Below are 18,800 nucleotides of genomic sequence, written 5' to 3'. Positions count from 1 at the left end.
AGAAGACACACACACACACGTCGTTTATAAAAAAAATTTATTGTAGTGAGACAGGAGACAGTACAGATAAGTATTCAGATGAGTTTTGACCAAATCTGTAAAAATGTCTACTGCAGAGGCAAAGTATTAAAGAACTCTACACTTCTGTTTTAGAGTCATCCCTTTTTACTCATAAATCTGATCAACAAGAGAGCACAGGAAAGAATGAATGAATGAACGAACAAACAAGAGAGCCATATTGGTGTCAAGGTTTTACATTTATTAATTACATTATTAGAAAGTTTTTTTTGGGGTTTTTTTTTTTGCATTAACAAGCTTTATTGATTGGTGTTACCTCGGCAGTACTGGAGCACAGTTTCCATGGCGCACTTCCTGTCCGAGTCCCATCGGATGCGGGCGGAGCCTGTGTTATCACTGGCCTGAGGCCACCATCCCTGCCACAGGTACACCTCATGGTGATTATCCACCAAAAAAAGAGCTGTGAGAAAACAAGAAAACAGCCAAAAGGGAAATGACATCACTGCCCTGACAGGCATCATTTAGCTCATCTTTATGCAGTACTCCTTGACTAGAACAGTGTCTGGCAGGCCATTTCATTGTGAAATCTTAGTAAATGTGTGGAAACGCTTGGCAGTGGTGACGTCTGTCTTCTGTACTGCACCTGGCTGAGAGGCATTGTACAGATCCTCTTGATGGAAGGGCATGGAGTTGACCAGGCTTGCCTCTCTGTATGGACACCCAAACTCCACAGCAGCAAACTCCCCAGAAGTGCTGCTCAGCTGGTACAGTCGTGGTGTGAAGTTAAACTTCCCTACATCTGAAACACAAATTAACATGTAATTTAATTTGCACATGTAATATCACACTAGCACATACTGTAATACATAGAGAGTGGTTTATCTCGCCTCACCATGAATCATGCAGTCATATGCTTTCCGGTCCCGCCTTGAAAAGGCTTCCCAGAAGCCTACTGGTTCTGTTCCTTCCTCACATTCCTGAATGGTCACTTTGCAACTACTGTGAAGCCCCGCCTCCAGAGGACACCTGACAACAGAGCAAAACAACCAAGATGTGTGTATGCAAGCACTTGTGTACAAGCAAAAGACAGAACGGAGAACTATGCACGTTTGACATGGTTAGTGCGTTTGTGGACATCTGTGTGCATGAGTGCATGTGTGTGTCAGTGCGTGCCCTGTATTCGCTCACTGCTCTTTAATCTTGTTTGCGGTGGTGCGGCCCACATCTTTCGTGTGTCTCTGGGCCTTGCAGCCGTGCCACAGGTAAATGCTGGCTTTGGGGATGTTCAACAGAATCATGGAGGTCCGAGAGCGCAGGCTGCTGCAGTGACACACCACCTCCAGCAGGTGGCCCTCAACAGTCTTCTCGCCTCTTACACAGTACAACCGCCAGGCACCTGGACGCAAAAGGTCAGAATATCACTAATAAGGTCAGTCAGACGATTTGCATGCAGTGAGGAGAGCAGCACAAAGAGTGTGAATCTCATACCTAAGCACATACGGAAGGAGGCAAAGCTACAAACGGAGCACCTTTTTCAGAAGCCTCGCAAAAACTTGTTATATACACACACACACACATACACACACAATCATACCAGAGGAATTATTGCCACGCTTTAGTTGGAGCAAAGACACTGATCAATACAATCGGTAATGAACATCCACCTAAAAGCTCACCACTGATCAGTTGTGAGTTTGTAAGTGGGGCCTAAACCGGGTATATATTCTTGCATACACAGCACGAGCCCTAATATTTATTTATTTTTGGACTGCCACTGAAGCTTAGTGACATTGTCATATGAACACAAGGGCTGCTTTAATCCCACTGTTAGCTGGGCACTATCTGGACAAGCCAGCTGTTTCCTGTTTTCAGCCATATACTTGATCCATGACTGACATGTCGGAAACAGGAATTTCAATGTCAGAGACAAACCCCTCCTCATGTTAGTCACACTAACATTCTACACTCCTAACCTCTCATCACGCGGATAATTGCATGGAAAATATTTCTGTTTTGCAACTCGATATTGAAACGTGTCAGTACATTAATAAAGAAGTGTGCTAAAATGGACTAAATGACTAAAGGAGCGAACTAAAGCATTAGTCGTGAAGAGGCCAGACTCAGGGGACATACTCTGTGTATTCTCCTCTTCTTCTTCTCTCTTTCCTGCATGAATAATCATCCCTCCATTAAAACACTGAAGGAAACAGGGAAGCTCCTTTCCTTGCTGCACCTGGACCTGAAACACACACACCCTTACAGTCTTTAATACATCTTTCTATGTCGAAGGGCCTATAAGCAGTATATGATGCTGTATGCAGTATGTTATATTGATAATTCTATTATATTGCTTAAGCTAAGATTTCTAATGTCTGGAATACACCAGTGGAGGTACCTGTGCTCCTCGCTCCTCATCCAGCTCCACAGTGATCAAAGCTGAAGTTCCCTTCTCACTAACCGTAGAGTTACGACCCTGCCAAAAAAAATAGGCACACTTCTCCTTCCCCGGACCAATGATCCGCTCTGAATGCAGCCTCTTTCCAACTGAGGAACACACACACACACACACACACACACACACACACACACACGAAAGATATTCACTTTGTCATGATGGCTCATGCTGAGACATAGCTTATGAGTTTTTACATGGTGCTGGTATGAGAGTGGAGGGAAGGTAATCATTGACAGAGGGCTTACTTTAAGGACACATTAAGGAAGCAGACAAATGCACACTAGTTCCAAACCATTATGGAGAAATGACGTTGTTTGTGTTACTTTGTTGAGGTCCATGTGCAACCCCCCACCTGACAGAATCAGTGCCTGAGAGCTCACCTGCTGTGCTGATCATGTACTTCCATTTAACAACATATGTGTCTCCCTCATGGAACTGCCCAATGCTCTGCTTAGGCAGGCGACTGTAGAAGGAAACACACATCACACATTAAATTCCACCATATATCCACACCTTCTTTCAGGTTCGGCTTAAACATTTCACCATATAAAATAGCAAAATGCGTTCAGGTGACAAAATAATGAACTCTATACCTGTAGTCAAATTCCAGAATGTGCCACACATCAACAGACAGAGTGCTGATCTCAAAGTTTCGCCCTTCAGCTCCCTCCACCAAGCCGTAACCCCGACCCACGTCTACTCCTTCTAGAATGGTCCGAACAGGCGCGTGTGACAGCGGCAACATCAGAGAGGTGTTGTATGGCTGGCAATCTCCACTGTGTACCTCCTACAAGGTAAAAGTAAGTAGTAAACATTCTCCTTCCTAAAACTGTGTAAATGTTCATTTAAAATCTTTCAGGTGGTATCTTCTGCTATAGTTATATTTACAATAATAGTGAAGGTATTATCTTGGATATTCAAGAACTGCACATAATACTGCACTTATTCATCCAAGACATCCAAATCAGCAGCAGTCCTGTAGTTAGAAAACTGCACAATGAGATACAAGGTGGAGGCCAGCTGAAAAACTGGGCATGCCAACAGACTATGAATTACAGTTTGCAACTGTACACCTATCAAACATGTCTGTGACAATACAACGGCTAATGAGGCTAAGAGCAAGGAAGTTAGTGATATCAGTTACTCAGTCACAAAAATTCAAAAATAAAGCAAGAAACTAAAGAGCAGAATTGATATGCCTTTCAGTTTGGCAGTACCTTTTGATCTATGGCTTGTGTGTCGCCGTTCTTCTTTGAAGCCTTACTGGAGTCAATCCAGTCTAGAAACTTCTCCTTAAACAGCGTAGTCTCATTATGCTGGGTCAGCCTACCAAACACAGCCCAATCTGGACGACCCTGCCCTTTCCTAACACCCACACAGAGAAATAAATACTATGAAGTAGGTGTGGAAATGTATACAGATAGAGACAGGTGCATTAGAGAGGAGAGAGGGAAAAAAAGGAGAGAGAGAGTTGAGTTTAAAAAGCCCTTTATGTAGGAATCAAAGCCAGATTGTGAGAATTGCAAGAGTATTAATTAAATTGCATCAATTTGTTATTAGCATCCCTGTGTAATTTACTTGCACCTGGTTCTACATGCCATTTTTCTTCAAAGCCACAAATATTACAAGTGCATAAGTAGACAACAAATTCATGCTTTATCCATGATTTCACTAAAGCATGAAAATCTCATCACATCTACATACTGACCTTGACATGCTCACCTAGAAAACCTCTGAATCAGAAACTTTGCTTGTCTCAGTAGCAAGTTAGCAAGAGTAGCAGAGCAACCAAAAATAGAGTATGGTTAAAGCTAAATCCTGACCCTCCAAGAACCTGCGCCAGGAGCTACAAGGGGGAGTCAGTCTGGAACAACCAGATAAAGCATGAAACACAGCATCAGGACTATTACAGAGTCCAGAAACAGCCAGGTTAAACTCTGAACAAGAGAGAAACAGAGAGAGAGGGGAGATGTTTTTGCCAAATGGAAGCGCTTGGCCTTATGTTTTAGGCACTGCCATGGGTAACCAAGCTTGTGTTTATGAAAAACAAAAATTCCTGGCTGGTGTCCTGACAGGAGGAATGAGCTCAGTATTTGGAAGCATACTCTCCTAACAACAACAACAACAGACTACCCTTCCACCAAGAGCCTTCACCAGGTCACATCTTTAAAAGGCTCCAGGTGCCAAAACAACTTGCTACATAACACTGACAACACTATACAGCGAACATAACCACTAACAGGTGGCTGGGTGCATGCCGGTGCTACAAGCCTGCCTCCCTGCCTCTGCTGACACGTGCAGTCTTAGCTCACCTGGGGATAAGGGAGTTGCACTCTCCTGGGTCGAGGGGGTTGATATCGCAGGTTGTGTAGTCAAACGTCTCGTTCCACAGGTGCTTGGCCAGCTGAAAAGCTACCTTCCTCTGTGCCAGTGTCACCTCTTTACCATGCCATACATACACCTCACTGCCAAAATCAAACACCAGAACCTGCACGCACACACACACACACACACACACACACACACACACACACAATTCTTTAATTCACATTCATTGTGCAGCTTTAATTAGCTATACAACACTGTCACCGACGTGGTCATAGTGCTTTTAGCATTACTGGTAGCTAATGGCTGTGATGGGCGGGGCCTGACCTCTGTGGGGTGGAGCATGGTGCAGCGTGGCATTCTACCCCAGTAATCATCATCAGGCACCAGCTTGTCCTCCTGCAACCTGTAGATGCAGTTCGTCTCAACTATGGCGCTCTCGTAGAACTCATCCTCCTCTGGAGTCCCTGCAGCTGTGGCATACAAGCCGACGACTACTGTTATTACATACTAAACACAGATCTCAGATCAGCCCTCGCCATCCACATCCTCAAGAACAGCACTACAGCTGAAGCACGGCTCACACACAATCACACATGATCTACAGCATGTCGGGCACACATTCAATCTCCAGCATGCAGGCATGACTGTGGCAGAAGATGAGGATAGAGCATATTGCCTTGGTAGCTGCTCTGTCCTCCCAGAATCTTCCAGAAGTCCTTGGCTGCATGGCTGTGTGTGTTGATCCCCTCTTCGACAACCTGCACATACAAGGCTCTGCAGCCCAGGTCGTGCTTTGTCTGGATGAAGGTGGCCAGCTCAGAGGCCTGTAGAGAGGAGGAGAGGTTTACCTTCACCTTATGGCGCAAAGAGAGAGCGAGAGAGAGTGAGCTTCTATTTGCCCAGATCACTTTGTTATACATATCTCAATGTTTATTACATAATCTCTTGTTCCTCACTCTGGATTAATATGAAAAAATAATGAGTAAAGACTTCATAGTCATTGTTAAAAGGGGTACTTGCTCAGACGTGGGTCAGATTCAACCCCATACACATTTCAGTGTTCTCTGTTTTTGAAAAACATGCCTACTTGACAGATCTTTGCTTTGTGAGATTTCCTGTCTTTTAAAACCAACGTCCTGCCTCTGGTGTGATGTGTCAGAAGTCTAACCACAGTACTGTTTTGACATGGAGGTACTTGTCAAACACGAATATGAACAGAGCTATTTAAATGGAGCAACAAGTAATATTTTGTGTGTTGTTTCTCAGTTTATCTGTGTACTACTGTGGGACAATAAGTAGTATTAGATTTGAATTCCATTTAAATTAATATATAGAGACAAAATTAAATACATTAATGTCCTTAAAATCCCTGCTCTACTGGAGTCTCACATTCCACCCTTCGATTAAAGCCATAAATGACAATGCCGTCATATTCTCATGTAAGAGTATCTGTGCAGGCATACATAGGGGATTTTGGTGTTTCATTCACCAATTAGGCCCCATTCATGTAAATATGTACAGAATTAATGACATGCTTGTCTCCATTATCTCCATAAGCACTCACTTTGGCCTTCTCAATGACGTTTGCAAACTCTCCAATCCAGATGAAGCAGAAGTGGGGTGTGACCAGGAGGAAACAATCGCCACTGTTCAGAGAAGAAGCTCTGGGCTCAACTAGCCTGGTCTGGACGTGCCGTCGACCTAATAAAACGTTTAAAAAAAAAAGAAAAAAAAAAAGGGGGAAACTGCATGGGATGTTCCTCAATTATTTCTCTATAGGAACAGGAGAATAGTAGAATTAGACAGTGTACTACTGAAGACTGGGGGGAGGGGTGTTACCGCAATGAACAAAACCAGCGCATAATACATACACTCATGCCTTATCCAGCACAGAATACCTACACTCATGCCTTATCCAGCACAGAATACATACACTCATGCCTTATCCAGCACAGAATACATACACTCATGCCTTATCCAGCACAGAATACATACACTCATGCCTTATCCAGCACAGAATACATACACTCATGCCATATGAGAGCTAGTGCTCTGCAGCCGCGGTAAATTTAAAGAGACGGCCCAGAACATGAACAATGTGTCCCCACCATATTACACTGAAGAAAGGCAGTCTGCAAACACAGTGATGCATTGATGTTCTTAAACACAAGGACAATTCCTAATATGTGCAAGCATATCACAGGACCCTGAGATGCAACATACTCTACTTACAGCTGCCAACTGAGCTGATAACTCATCAGTTAGGTGATGGCACAAGCAAGGTTCAATTGGATAATGCACACTAACATAGCTCGTCTTCTTTTTTTTAATCTCAGTCTAGAATGATGTGTCTAGAGTGGGGAAATTATTGATGTTGGTGAACACAGTGGTAACAGCTAGAACTAATTGATTTTATTCTTCATAAGCACAGAAACAAAATAGAAAACAGGGTGGATTTACTTAAACTGTTATAATCTGTGTTCGCCATAATACACATGTTGCATGTCTGCATAAATGTGCATGCATATGTTAATGAATGGAATATGCTGGATGTCTCATGCTATCCAGGGCTGGCTGAGTTACTGACCTTTGACCTGGATGAGCATGGTAGTCTTGTAGGGCATGTGGCTATTGTGGGAGCTCTGCTCAGTCATATTCACACTGCGTAGATTCACACTGCTGAAGTTCTCCTTACTGGCCAAACCAGCCAGAGCCACAGCTGAGAACCCACTGCTCTTACTCACTGAGAGAGAGAGAGAGAGAGAGAGAGAGAAATAAAAGAGTGGGGGGGGGGGCTATACTTGTCTCAAAATGTGAAATGAAGCAAATATATACACAAATACAGAAAAGCAGTCACATGGTAATACAGACTACTGAGACAGTTCCTAGTACTGTCTACTATACTAGTCTACTGGCATACTGGTATGTGTGACTGTACTCAGCAAAGGGTTTTGCATGTGTAGATTTCTTTGAGGAACACAAAGCCACTTGTGTGTATATTATATATATAAATTTAAAAACACACACACACAAACAATACACAATACACTCAATCCTTAACATGTGTGCAAAACATAGCTACCAATGGCTTGTGACTTGTATTTAGAAGTCTCATCTCAGAAAGCCACCATGAGCAGTCACACTCCCAGTAACCCATCACCCCAACTTTTTTTCTGCTCTCTCCATTGCTCACTCTTCTCCTGTTTCATCCTCTTGCTCTCCAGCAGGCCAATGTTGAGTCTCTGCTCTGTGTATTCTTGTCTCAGGTCATCACGGGCTGCAAGCTGCTTCAGAGGGTTCCTCGACGCCTGCACGTTTCGCGCTGGACGCACCGCCAGCTTATGCTGCACCATCTCTGAGGTCAGCCTGGAAAATACCCAGGTAAAAGGTCAGGACACACAACGTAGTTCAAAAACACAACAACAGGTCCAAGACCTTCTGTGTAGTTCTGTGACCACCCACTAACTGTGTTTTGGGCACTGACAAATGTTTGCAAGTTGCAGTTAAAATACATCTGCAGTGTTTGGGTTGAACGTCAGGTTTGGTGGCCATACCAACAATTAATTTGACCGTTATCTCCCAGTGTGCTATTCTGGTCACCACCAATGCCTGGCTTACATCTACTGTTACAGTAACATCCAAGATAATACCTTATGTAAACATCCTAAAATGATTATGCTCAGTGTAAAGATGGTAAATGTCTATCTTCCCATACACATCAATTAATAATTTAAACTCTTACTTGGGCATCTGAGCTCCAAAGATGGCATCAAAGTCATCGTCGATCTCCACTTTGCTGGCAACGTTGACAAGCTCCTCTGTGTGTTTGTAGAACTTATCAAAGCACTCATCATCCAGGGTCATGACCTCTTTAACTGACTTCTCAGTGACTGTAAGTGTAGTCTCCTGAAATCCGTCCACTGAGTGACAGACATGACAAGAGTAAACAAATGAGTAGGTTAAAAGCTGCAGATTTTAGCCTTTAGTTTTAGTACATCAGTGTTCTCGCACGGGGCAGCTGGACTGGCATTGCTCACCTTTACTGTTGAGCCGACCCAGGAAGGACTCCAGCTTGTCCAACTTCTTGTCTGACTCCAGTTTCATGTCTTGCCTAACCTCAATCTCTGAATAAGCATTAAATATAAGGTAAATAATGGTATTTCTTGATAGAATGTGATAAGACAAAACACATATCAATTATAGTTAGAAGCAGATCAACACAGCATTCACAATTCTTTGGTTTATAAAACAGGTTATTGTGCTGTGGCAGTCAGATGCGGCTTCAAAAAAAGCCCTGGCAACAAATGACAAGACACAGGATGATGGTGGTGGGTTTTTGCTGGGTTTGGCTTGAACTTATCAAATATTCAACATCATATCGCAAAGGCAGCAGTTGCAGTATACACAGATAAACATTAAAGTATAAACAAACATTATGATGTACCAAAATAATGTGCAGTACCAACAAGAACTCCTTTTTGAATCTGCTCAGATCCTTTTCAAAAAAAGTATACCAAAACTCCTTTAATTCACCAAATTATTTTCTGTATTCCAGATGAATATTTGTATTTTATAAAATGTAAAAATACGCAGTGTGTATGTGCTTCCGTGTGTACACACACACACACACACACACTTGTGCGTGTGGTCCCTTACCTTCCTGAGGTTTGGAAATAGCATTCTTGTTTTTGAAGGGTGCAGAAGACAATCCGGGATTTACAAGCACATCAGGGGCTGCAAGTCCTGACACAGTGTTGGAAATAACTCAAACATTCACAGAGACGACATAACCACCACTACTAAAACTGTGTCTGGAGTGATTCAACCACTCAGAGAACATATGACCACAACTTCTACAACACACTGTCTCGAATAACTCAGCCATTCACAGAGACTTCATAACTGTGACTTCTACAACACAATGAAATACCATATAGTGCATGCCATATTACATTTTGCTAATATTAGCTAATCCTCAACACATTCAGAACTGAAAAAATTCTGAACTATGCCACTGTACTGTTTTAAGGAGATGATATTTCAGAGATATTATTTAAATAAACAAACAAACAAACAAACAAATAAATAAACAAATAAATATATGCATGGTATGCTGTCTGACCTTTCTTGACCATACGTCCAGCCACGGTGAACTGGGTGGAGTCATTGGCCGCTCCCTGACCTTTGACCTTCCAGGCACTCTCTTGAGCTGTAATGAGCTGCTTGCGCTCCTGGATGGACATCTGCATGCGCTCAATCCTCTGGGCCTCCTCTTCCTCACCTGCCATCCTCTGGACAAGAGGGGCACAGACAGACAGAAACTTACCACTTCATCTCATATTCAAAGAGTCTGATTCAGATTCATCGCTGATGACTTTCACAAATGGTTTTTTTTCCATTTTAGATCATTAAAAAAATAAAATCTTTTAGCACAATTTCTTCATTACAAAACCCAACCCAAAAAATCAGGGTTCCTCAGCATTCTTCCTCCCAAAACCTTTAAACATGTGGTGCGCTGTGAACACGTAGCTCTGTACACCAGAAGCAGAGATGCCTTTCAGAAGTTTGATGAAGTCCATAAAAAGCAAACCCTCATTTCAGTGCTAATGTTGTGTGTGTGTCAGCTGTTGCATGATATAGAGCACCTTCCTTCTCCAGGGGTGACGTTCATCGGCCTGCACGAGCAGGGGTTTGGCCTTCATGGCAGGAAGAGGATAGAGGCGCAGGAAAAGACAGGTGAGAAAACAGGTGAGTGGAAAGAGAAGACAACAGATGAGAAAGCAAAGATAAGACACAGCAAAGGCCAGGCAGTACATGACATTTAACCTACCACCCCCCACCCTACTGAACTTCAAGGGCAAAGAAGCTCAGGTGACAGTATCTCAGGTCTATATACATTTTTTTTTTTTGCAGAAAGTAACTGTAAATCAGAAACCTTTGTGCCAATATATCCATGTTGCACATGTACATACACCTTGCTGTTAGGTATGTGCATTTTTGTGTACAGACTGAATGAAGAGAGTGACATTCTATTCTAACTCTTCTGGTAGAGTCTTAAGTGTCCTTGGACAATAGTTAAATAGTTAAAACTAAAACTTGAAAATTGCATCTCAGTGATCTTCAGGAAATATTACATAACCAAAGGCAATAATTGTATGTAATGTAGAACAATGTTTTGTAGAACAACATGAAAGCAATTTCTTTGAACTGAAATATACATGCAGACAAAAGAAGCTGAAGTCTTTTTGAGGAGGAGCAGAGGAGGAGGATTCTCTTTTTGAGAATGTGTGTCAGAGAGAGAACGCCTCTCACCATGAGTGAATCAAGACTACAGCTTTGTTAAGAGCTAAAGCAGGCACTACAGCAAGTATACCAGTCACCAGCACATCCAGGATTTAACAAGCTACCAAAATAGCAAATTTAAGTTTAAAAAATAAAAATAAAAAAGATGTAAAACATAAGATGTAGGGGGAACTAGGAGACAGGAAATCGCTGCGCAGTGGGATGTGCTTCGGCCCATGAACAGGGACAGGCAGATGAGCTCAGAGTAATGGGAGCAGAGCAAAATTAAGGAATAGTAATCCACTGGGGAGAAGAGCATGGCACGGATATGGCACAAATATTGAGCAGTTCTTCGGTGCAAAATGAGATTGTACACATGAAAGACTGCTTTAAGGAGCGCGTCCACGACCCAGGAGAGAACGCCGTTACCTGCATTCTCTTGCTCACCTGTGGTGGGGGATCAATGGGATCCAGAGACTCAGAGGCACAGGAAAGAGTGGAAGAAAAGACAGGTTCCTACAGAAGAAACGGAGGGGAAAAGAGACAAGATGGAGAGGTACAAAAGAAAGGATGATGGAGGGAGAGAAAGCAGCAGACAGAGATGACCTCTATGTAGAGCAGTGATACTGACCTCAACAAAAAGAAAAGTTGAAACTGAAGTGAGTAACAAACATCACAATGCACACAAGATTAGCTTCAAAACACACCGCCAATGTTACCTATATGTAATTTTATCCAAAACAGGAGGACAGATCAATCTGAGTTTGAAACAAGTCACAATTGATAATATTTAGTACCACAATCCAAGACCAAGTACAACACGATGGCTGCAATGACAGTATAATGAGGCCATATAAATGTGGTCAAAATAATCTCCCATGATGGCAAGGCAGAACTGCATAAAGCCATCACTATAGATATCACAGGAGTCACCTCCTTTTTTGTTAATGTCAACTGGTTTAAAGTTCAAATGCATTGCCATCAAGGTAGTGATATGAACTCGCAAATCCACCACCACAAGCAAGCGGGTAGATCACCATAACAGCTGGGAAGAAACAGCAGTACAGCACACCGTCACCGTAATTGTGAAGTCAAACACGCACTCACGCCACCACCATAACAGCAGGGAAGAATCATCAGTACAGCACACAGCCACACCCCCAACAGTGGCTTGAAGCCTCACAGAAGAGGAGCGGTTAGTCTTACCCAGAGCTGATCAGAAACTGCAAAGTCATCTATAATCCCATTGCCCTAAAAAAGGGGGTAAAATGAACAAGGACAAGAATGGCCCTAAAAACCTTAAACAATACAACTGGCTCTAGAATTTTTTTTTTTTTTTTTTTTATCTCACAGAAAATTAGTGCTTTTCTCCACATTACCCATAAAAGCACATAGTTTGATTCCTCTGTTGTCTTCTAGGTTCATTATCTTTTATTTATTCCACTGCATGCAGAAAGACTTTAGGGCATCTCTAAATAAAGACTAAACAAACCACATTACAACTGAAAAACATTCGTGCTCAAGAGTAATGGAATAATAAGATTACCAGAAATTATGGTGCTTGAGTCTCAACTGAAGGGTAAAACCACTGCTACAAAAGTACCTTAGCTCACAATTGAAACAGTACAACCAAAAACATGAAACCAAAACCATGACACTACAGAAAAGAAGCTAGCATTCAAAACCAGAATATCCATATCCCAAATATGGAAGATATCAAAATTCTTCCATATATATGCATCTCAAACAATTACAGGCATATTTCAACACAGATAAACTACTCTTTCTACTTAGTCAGGTAAATGCATTAGAACAGGGGTATTTCTATTTACATTTTTGCATATTTATATACCATTTTTGACTTAGAATGTTACAGACCTGCTTAGTCAAGTTCAATCAGACAAGTGATACTATTAAGACAGTATACTCCTGCTTAAGGTAAATATAAAGGATGAAAATAATTTAGAATTTGCAGTACATAGGACACACAACTAAATACAAAAATAAAACAAATTATTCATGTTAATTATACAGGAAAATGCATTACAAATTGGATGGATGAATATTATTACACGGCCCCATTCAAAACACAACCACACTTGGCCAATAAATTCCACATCAACCCTAAAAACAGGCAGCAGGGAATCTAGGGGCAATTTTACCCACCACTGCCAGAGGCGCATGAACGCGTGCAGACAGAGAAGAGGGAGGCCACACACTCCCATTGTGTTCAAGCATCCTTTGGAATGACTCTCTGACAGTAAACAACCATAATTTTCAGTTTTTGACTGGGCAATAGATGGTTATGTGATACACAGTTGAATAACAAAGTAATACCTCTTTTTCTGCATGTGCAAATAAACTTGAGAAAAATTGATTTATATTATGCATTCAGATCTAAGCAGAAAATATAAAGAACAAGAGTTTGGAATGTTGACACTGTTTCATCCAATAAGTGTTTAAAATTTCAATTTTGAGGAGTTACCTTCTTCTTAAATGTCTGCTCCACCTCCCAAAGCTGAGCATGCCTCTCTGAAATGGCCACTTTCACAACATCCTGCTTCTTATTGATCCTGTTTCTCCAGTCTTCCTCACCACTCTTCCTCAGCAGAGCCAGTCTGGCAGACACACACACACACACACACACACACACACACACACACACACACACACACACACACACACACACACACACACACACACACACACACACTCAGAGCAAGCCAAATCCAAATCTCTTCTAGAAACAGAAGCAGTAGCAGATAGCAGAGGGTGCAGGGACAGAGGGCCCAATAGGAGAGGTGGAGCAGGACAGAGGCACAGAGGGCCCAATAGGGGAGGTGGAGGAGGACGGAGGCACAGAGGGCCCAATAGGGGAGGTGGAGCAGGACAGAGGCACAGAGGGCCCAATAGGAGAGGTGGAGGAGGACGGAGGCACAGAGGGCCCAATAGGAGAGGTGGAGGAGGACGGAGGCACAGAGGGCCCAATAGGAGAGGTGGAGCAGGACAGAGGCACAGAGGGCCCAATAGGAGAGGTGGAGGAGGACGGAGGCACAGAGGGCCCAATAGGAGAGGTGGAGGAGGACGGAGGCACAGAGGGCCCAATAGGAGAGGTGGAGCAGGACAGAGGCAAAGAGGGCCCAATAGGGGAGGTGGAGCAGGACGGAGGCACAGAGGGCCCAATAGGGGAGGTGGAGCAGGACGGAGGCACAGAGGGCCCAATAGGAGAGGTGGAGCAGGACGGAGGCACAGAGGGCCCAATAGGAGAGGTGGAGCAGGACGGAGGCACAGAGGGCCCAATAGGAGAGGTGGAGCAGGACGGAGGCACAGAGGGCCCAATAGGAGAGGTGGAGAGAGAGCGTACACAAAGTGATTATATGTGGTTACTGCATCATCAAATCAATTTACAGTCCTACTTGTTTACGCCAGAAAGTCGCTGGTGGCATCAGATATCCAATCATCCATCATGTGTACAACACTTTGGTAACAACACTGCGGTCAGTCTGACATTTCCGTCTCTATCAGCACATGTCCACAATTATGGTGGCAAGGTGCACTTATAAACAGACAGAAACTTCAAGATCATGATCTCGGGCTACACTGACTCCATGATATTAGGATGACGCAAATATGAAAAAGGAAAGTATAGATTTGATAACCAAGGTGTTGCTTTATATCACTCAAAAGAACACTTGGTTTTGGTCATTTATGTAAACATCATGATGTACAGATGGAATCTCATGCATGTCACAAAGAAATGAAACCATGTTGTATATTTTTTTTATGTTCTGTATATCTCCTGCGCTCTCTTTCTGTCTGGCTCTTAAAAACACATCACACATATGTACTTGCAAAAATAATCTTTTTGCTAGCAACATCACTCTTTTAAACATTTGCCTCCACTTTGACAGACTGCCAGGACTACAGTGTCCTGGAAGCTTTAACATTCATAAACAGTTCAGTCCAGTCTGGACTTTAATGATCAAGCACATGTCTATGATCCACCACAGCCTTATATAGAAATGCTTCATGGGTCCTGGCCTCTGTCACATCTCGTCAGACCACATTCCAGCACTCCAAAAACTTCCAACGGAGAAAAATCACACACATGCAATTAGGCTGTAACAGTGTAACTAGAAATGTATTGAATGTCTAGTGAAAAACAATACTATTCATGAACTAGTGTTCCAAAACTGTGTTTGAGAGGTGTGTGTTCATCTAATCTCCCGTCACCCTTAAAAAGCCAAAAGGAGACGTGGATGCACGATGAAGGCATACACTTTGGTTCACCTCAGTTCAAGCACTAACACACATGCGGTAAAGGCAGCTCACCTGTCTTTAATAGATATTTGCTTGGATGACATAATGTCGGAGAGCTCGTCCTCCTGTCCCGCGTACAAGTCCTGCAATCTCTCTCGATTCCCTTCACCGTCCTCAGCAGCAGGCCGTCCGGACTCGGGCGACTGCAGAGTGTGTGTCTGAGCGTGTGTATGCTGCGTGAGAGAGGCGCTCCAGCTCATGGGCTGTGATGCAGCCACCGCTACTATGCCTTTTGCTGCAACTGTCTGCTCAGGAAGACCTGTTACACACACACACACACACACACACACACACACACACACACACACAGGAAGCTGTTAGGACAACCCAGTGGCTGAGCTTACACACACCCCAACCTACACAGCATTCGGATGGGGGTGAGTGTTATTTTTCCTGGTGCCATGCTATTGGTGAGATTCTCACAGTTTTATCTGATTTACATAAATAATGCATGATGGGAAAACAAACACACACACACACACGAATGTACATGCGCACACACGTGCTCTCTGTAGATTCAAATATAAACGGACCACATCCACAGCAGGAAATGGCATCTCAGAGTACGGTGCGAAACACGCACTCTACCGTTCTCTGTAACATTACTGAAGTCTTCTAGTCAGACATGCACATCATACCAAAACAAAGCTGCATGCTTCAGAAAGAGCAGGGCTGGCCTGCCATCAGTTCTGCAGGACATATTCCATGCATACTCAGTAGTGCGAGCACGCAGAGCATAGAAGGACAGAGCAACCAAAAATATATGCACACACACAGGTTGATTTATTAGGTACACCGTGCTAGTACTGGGTTGGATGCTCTTTTGCCTTAATTCTTCACAGCATAGATTCAACAAAGTGCTAGAAACATTCATCAGAGATGTACGTCCATATCGACAAGAAAGTATCACACGGTTAATGCAAATTTGTCGGCTGCGCGTCCATGGTGCGAATGTCCCATTCTACCACATCCCAAACGTGCTTGTTGGATTGAGATCTGGTGACTGTGGAGGCCATTTGCGTACAGAAAACTCATCGTTGCGTTCAAGAAACCAATTTGAGATTATTTGAGCTTTGTGACATGAAGGAAGTAGCCAGTTTGTGAAATACTCAGACCAGCCCATCCAGCACAACAATGCCAAGTTGAAAGTCACTAAATCGCCCTTCTTCCCCATTCTGATGATTGGCTTGATGCCTTGCTACCATGTGATTGGCTGATTACATATTTACATTAACGAACAGTCAAACAAGTGTTCATAATAAAGTTGCCGGTGAGTGCATGTATATGTTGTCCACTTTTATCCTACCTGGCACTGCTGTTGTTGACCCCTGTTGACTGTCCGTGTCCTGAAGATCCCAGGAGGTCACTGCTTCCTGGCTGTGTCCCTTTGGTCCATCCCACTCTCTGGCTGGCTGCTTCACACTTTCCGGAGAGGGGTGCTTCCTCTTGCCAATACCCAAGTTAGGCTCCTCGCTCTGGACTGCAGATGGTTCAGAGGGCCCTTTCAAGTTCTGGACGGGCGTAACAGTTTGTGATTGATGCCAGGAAGGGAGGGTTCTTTGGTCATAGGTTATGCTGGACATGTTGGGAGTGGTCAGGTGGAGGTCACCAGCATGTGCCGTGGAAACTGTGGAAGATCTAATGGCTGAAGAGGAGGTGCTTAAGGACGACACACCTTCAACCTGCAGTCGGGAGAAGACCGAAAGAATATATGAGAAGGGCAGGGGGAGAAGGGTGCAGGGAAACAGATGAGGACACTACACAAAGGACACATGAAAGGCAGGAAGTATGATAAAGGAGACAAGGCAAGAGCAGTGTGGGAAGACCAGCAGAAGAAGTAAAAACGGATCAGCAAGTGAAATGGAATATCAGTGTGCCCAGTAACAGGAAGTCTCAACACAGGGACAAACACAAACACTAATACACACTTGTATAAACATGCACACACACACATGCACGCAGACACACATACAGTTAATCTTGCTGACTCATCAAAGTCACCATCCTCAAACTCACAACCACAAGTAACAAAAGATCATACACACAGAGAAACACACAAAATTGACATACACTGAGGAAAAAAAACAAACAAACCAAACACACACACACACACACACACACACTGTTCATAAGGCTTTCTAATCAGGGAAAGAAGTCACTGCATTCAAAGTCTATGCACTCTCAAATCACAAGCAGCACATGATGCACCAAAGATAGCACACTCAGATATTCTCAAACTTCATGACACACACACACACACATGCATACACACCTGGGAAACAAAAGAATAAACCTCTTAAATGACACTATAGAGGAAGCGAGATCTTATGACCTTTACACAAGACAAAAAGCCTTCTCTGCACCAGCTCTAGACCCATAACACATTCAGTACCCTCCTGCAGCAAAGGCAGCACGGATGGGACACATCCTAGAGGAAGCAGTGGCACAAACACAGTTCCGAACAGATGGCCCATACTACACACCAGGCTCATCAATGGCTTGTCCAGGGAAACGGCGAATTAGAACACTGCCTCTTAACGAAAACGGGGTTTGTAAAGGACACTTGCCATCAGTACGAGGCCACACTGACATACAGTGGATTCAGATTCACTTTACTTGTCTCACACTTTACTGTGTTGTGGTTTTGATTTCGAATGGAAATAGCTGCAATTTTTACCTGTAATGAAGAAATGTTTTCAGAAAATTTGAAATTGAAGTTTTAAAATTTCTTATTCACAAAAGTGTTCAGAACCTTTACTGTAGAACTCAAACATGTGGTCAGAAGCATCCTGTTTACAGGTAGACCCCAACTCCACTCTACCTCGTGCAATTTCAATTGAGTGGACATAGCACTCTGCCATCTATAAGGGCCCACAGTTTGTCAAATGTATCAATTCATCACACTTAGATCAGGGCAAGGATATAAAACAATATCAAAGTTTTGAGTGTTCCCAGGGCAGTGGCTTCAAACAATTCTGAAATGGAAGAAGCACAAAATTGAACATTCCTAGAATTGGCCATCTACCCAAAGTGGGAATCTGCGCAAGAAGGGCCTTGTTCAGAGATGGGAGAACCTGTTTGACAGATAACTATCTCTGCAGCACTGTATAAATCAGGTCTTTATGGTAGACTGGCAAGACAGAAGCCACTGTTGAGTAAAAGGCATATGACAGCCCCTTGGAGTTGGTAGAGACAACAATTATATCTATTCAAAATCAAATGTAAATGAATGCAAAAATGCCAATTATATACATTCAAAATCAAATCCAAAACACAATAAAGTGTGCAACAAGTAAAGGAGCGTGAATACTTCCTGAATCTACCATACGTGTTAAGACTCATAGCTAGCAGCATGCTAACATACAACTGATCCCCCAGAAGAGTCTGGAGTAAGGAC

General features: G+C 43.2%; 1 protein-coding gene across 22 annotated transcripts in view; it reads right to left on the bottom strand.

The window, feature by feature from the left end:
- The window catches only part of svila (supervillin a), a 56,058-nt gene that overhangs the window by 3,377 nt on the left and 33,881 nt on the right, over positions 1–18,800 (bottom strand). For 17 of the 22 annotated variants that reach the window (XM_081697122.1, XM_081697125.1, XM_081697124.1 and 14 more), the window contains 25 exons: positions 16,710–17,085; positions 15,416–15,662; positions 13,569–13,701; positions 12,290–12,334; positions 11,531–11,599; positions 10,447–10,497; positions 9,924–10,092; positions 9,458–9,544; positions 8,839–8,925; positions 8,544–8,721; positions 7,995–8,167; positions 7,389–7,544; positions 6,366–6,502; positions 5,478–5,625; positions 5,126–5,271; positions 4,786–4,961; positions 3,691–3,838; positions 3,067–3,260; positions 2,854–2,936; positions 2,414–2,562; positions 2,152–2,257; positions 1,207–1,414; positions 911–1,044; positions 662–817; positions 335–478 (listed from right to left, as the gene is read on the bottom strand). In XM_081697122.1, the coding sequence (XP_081553248.1) occupies positions 335–478; positions 662–817; positions 911–1,044; positions 1,207–1,414; positions 2,152–2,257; positions 2,414–2,562; positions 2,854–2,936; positions 3,067–3,260; positions 3,691–3,838; positions 4,786–4,961; positions 5,126–5,271; positions 5,478–5,625; positions 6,366–6,502; positions 7,389–7,544; positions 7,995–8,167; positions 8,544–8,721; positions 8,839–8,925; positions 9,458–9,544; positions 9,924–10,092; positions 10,447–10,497; positions 11,531–11,599; positions 12,290–12,334; positions 13,569–13,701; positions 15,416–15,662; positions 16,710–17,085 (3,700 nt within the window). Of the gene's footprint in view, positions 1–334; positions 479–661; positions 818–910; positions 1,045–1,206; positions 1,415–2,151; positions 2,258–2,413; positions 2,563–2,853; positions 2,937–3,066; positions 3,261–3,690; positions 3,839–4,785; positions 4,962–5,125; positions 5,272–5,477; positions 5,626–6,365; positions 6,503–7,388; positions 7,545–7,994; positions 8,168–8,543; positions 8,722–8,838; positions 8,926–9,457; positions 9,545–9,923; positions 10,093–10,446; positions 10,498–11,530; positions 11,600–12,289; positions 12,335–13,568; positions 13,702–15,415; positions 15,663–16,709; positions 17,086–18,800 lie in introns of those variants that run through there. The other 5 variants (XM_081697112.1, XM_081697130.1, XM_081697117.1 and 2 more) reach the window with 4 other exon arrangements.

Source organism: Electrophorus electricus, chromosome 15 (assembly GCF_041902795.1).
Source record: "Electrophorus electricus isolate QZ-2024a chromosome 15, ASM4190279v1, whole genome shotgun sequence".
In the NCBI taxonomy this organism is placed as follows: domain Eukaryota; kingdom Metazoa; phylum Chordata; class Actinopteri; order Gymnotiformes; family Gymnotidae; genus Electrophorus; species Electrophorus electricus.
The sequence above is the reverse complement of the archived record's forward strand: the minus strand, read 5'-3'. Positions and strand labels throughout refer to the sequence as shown.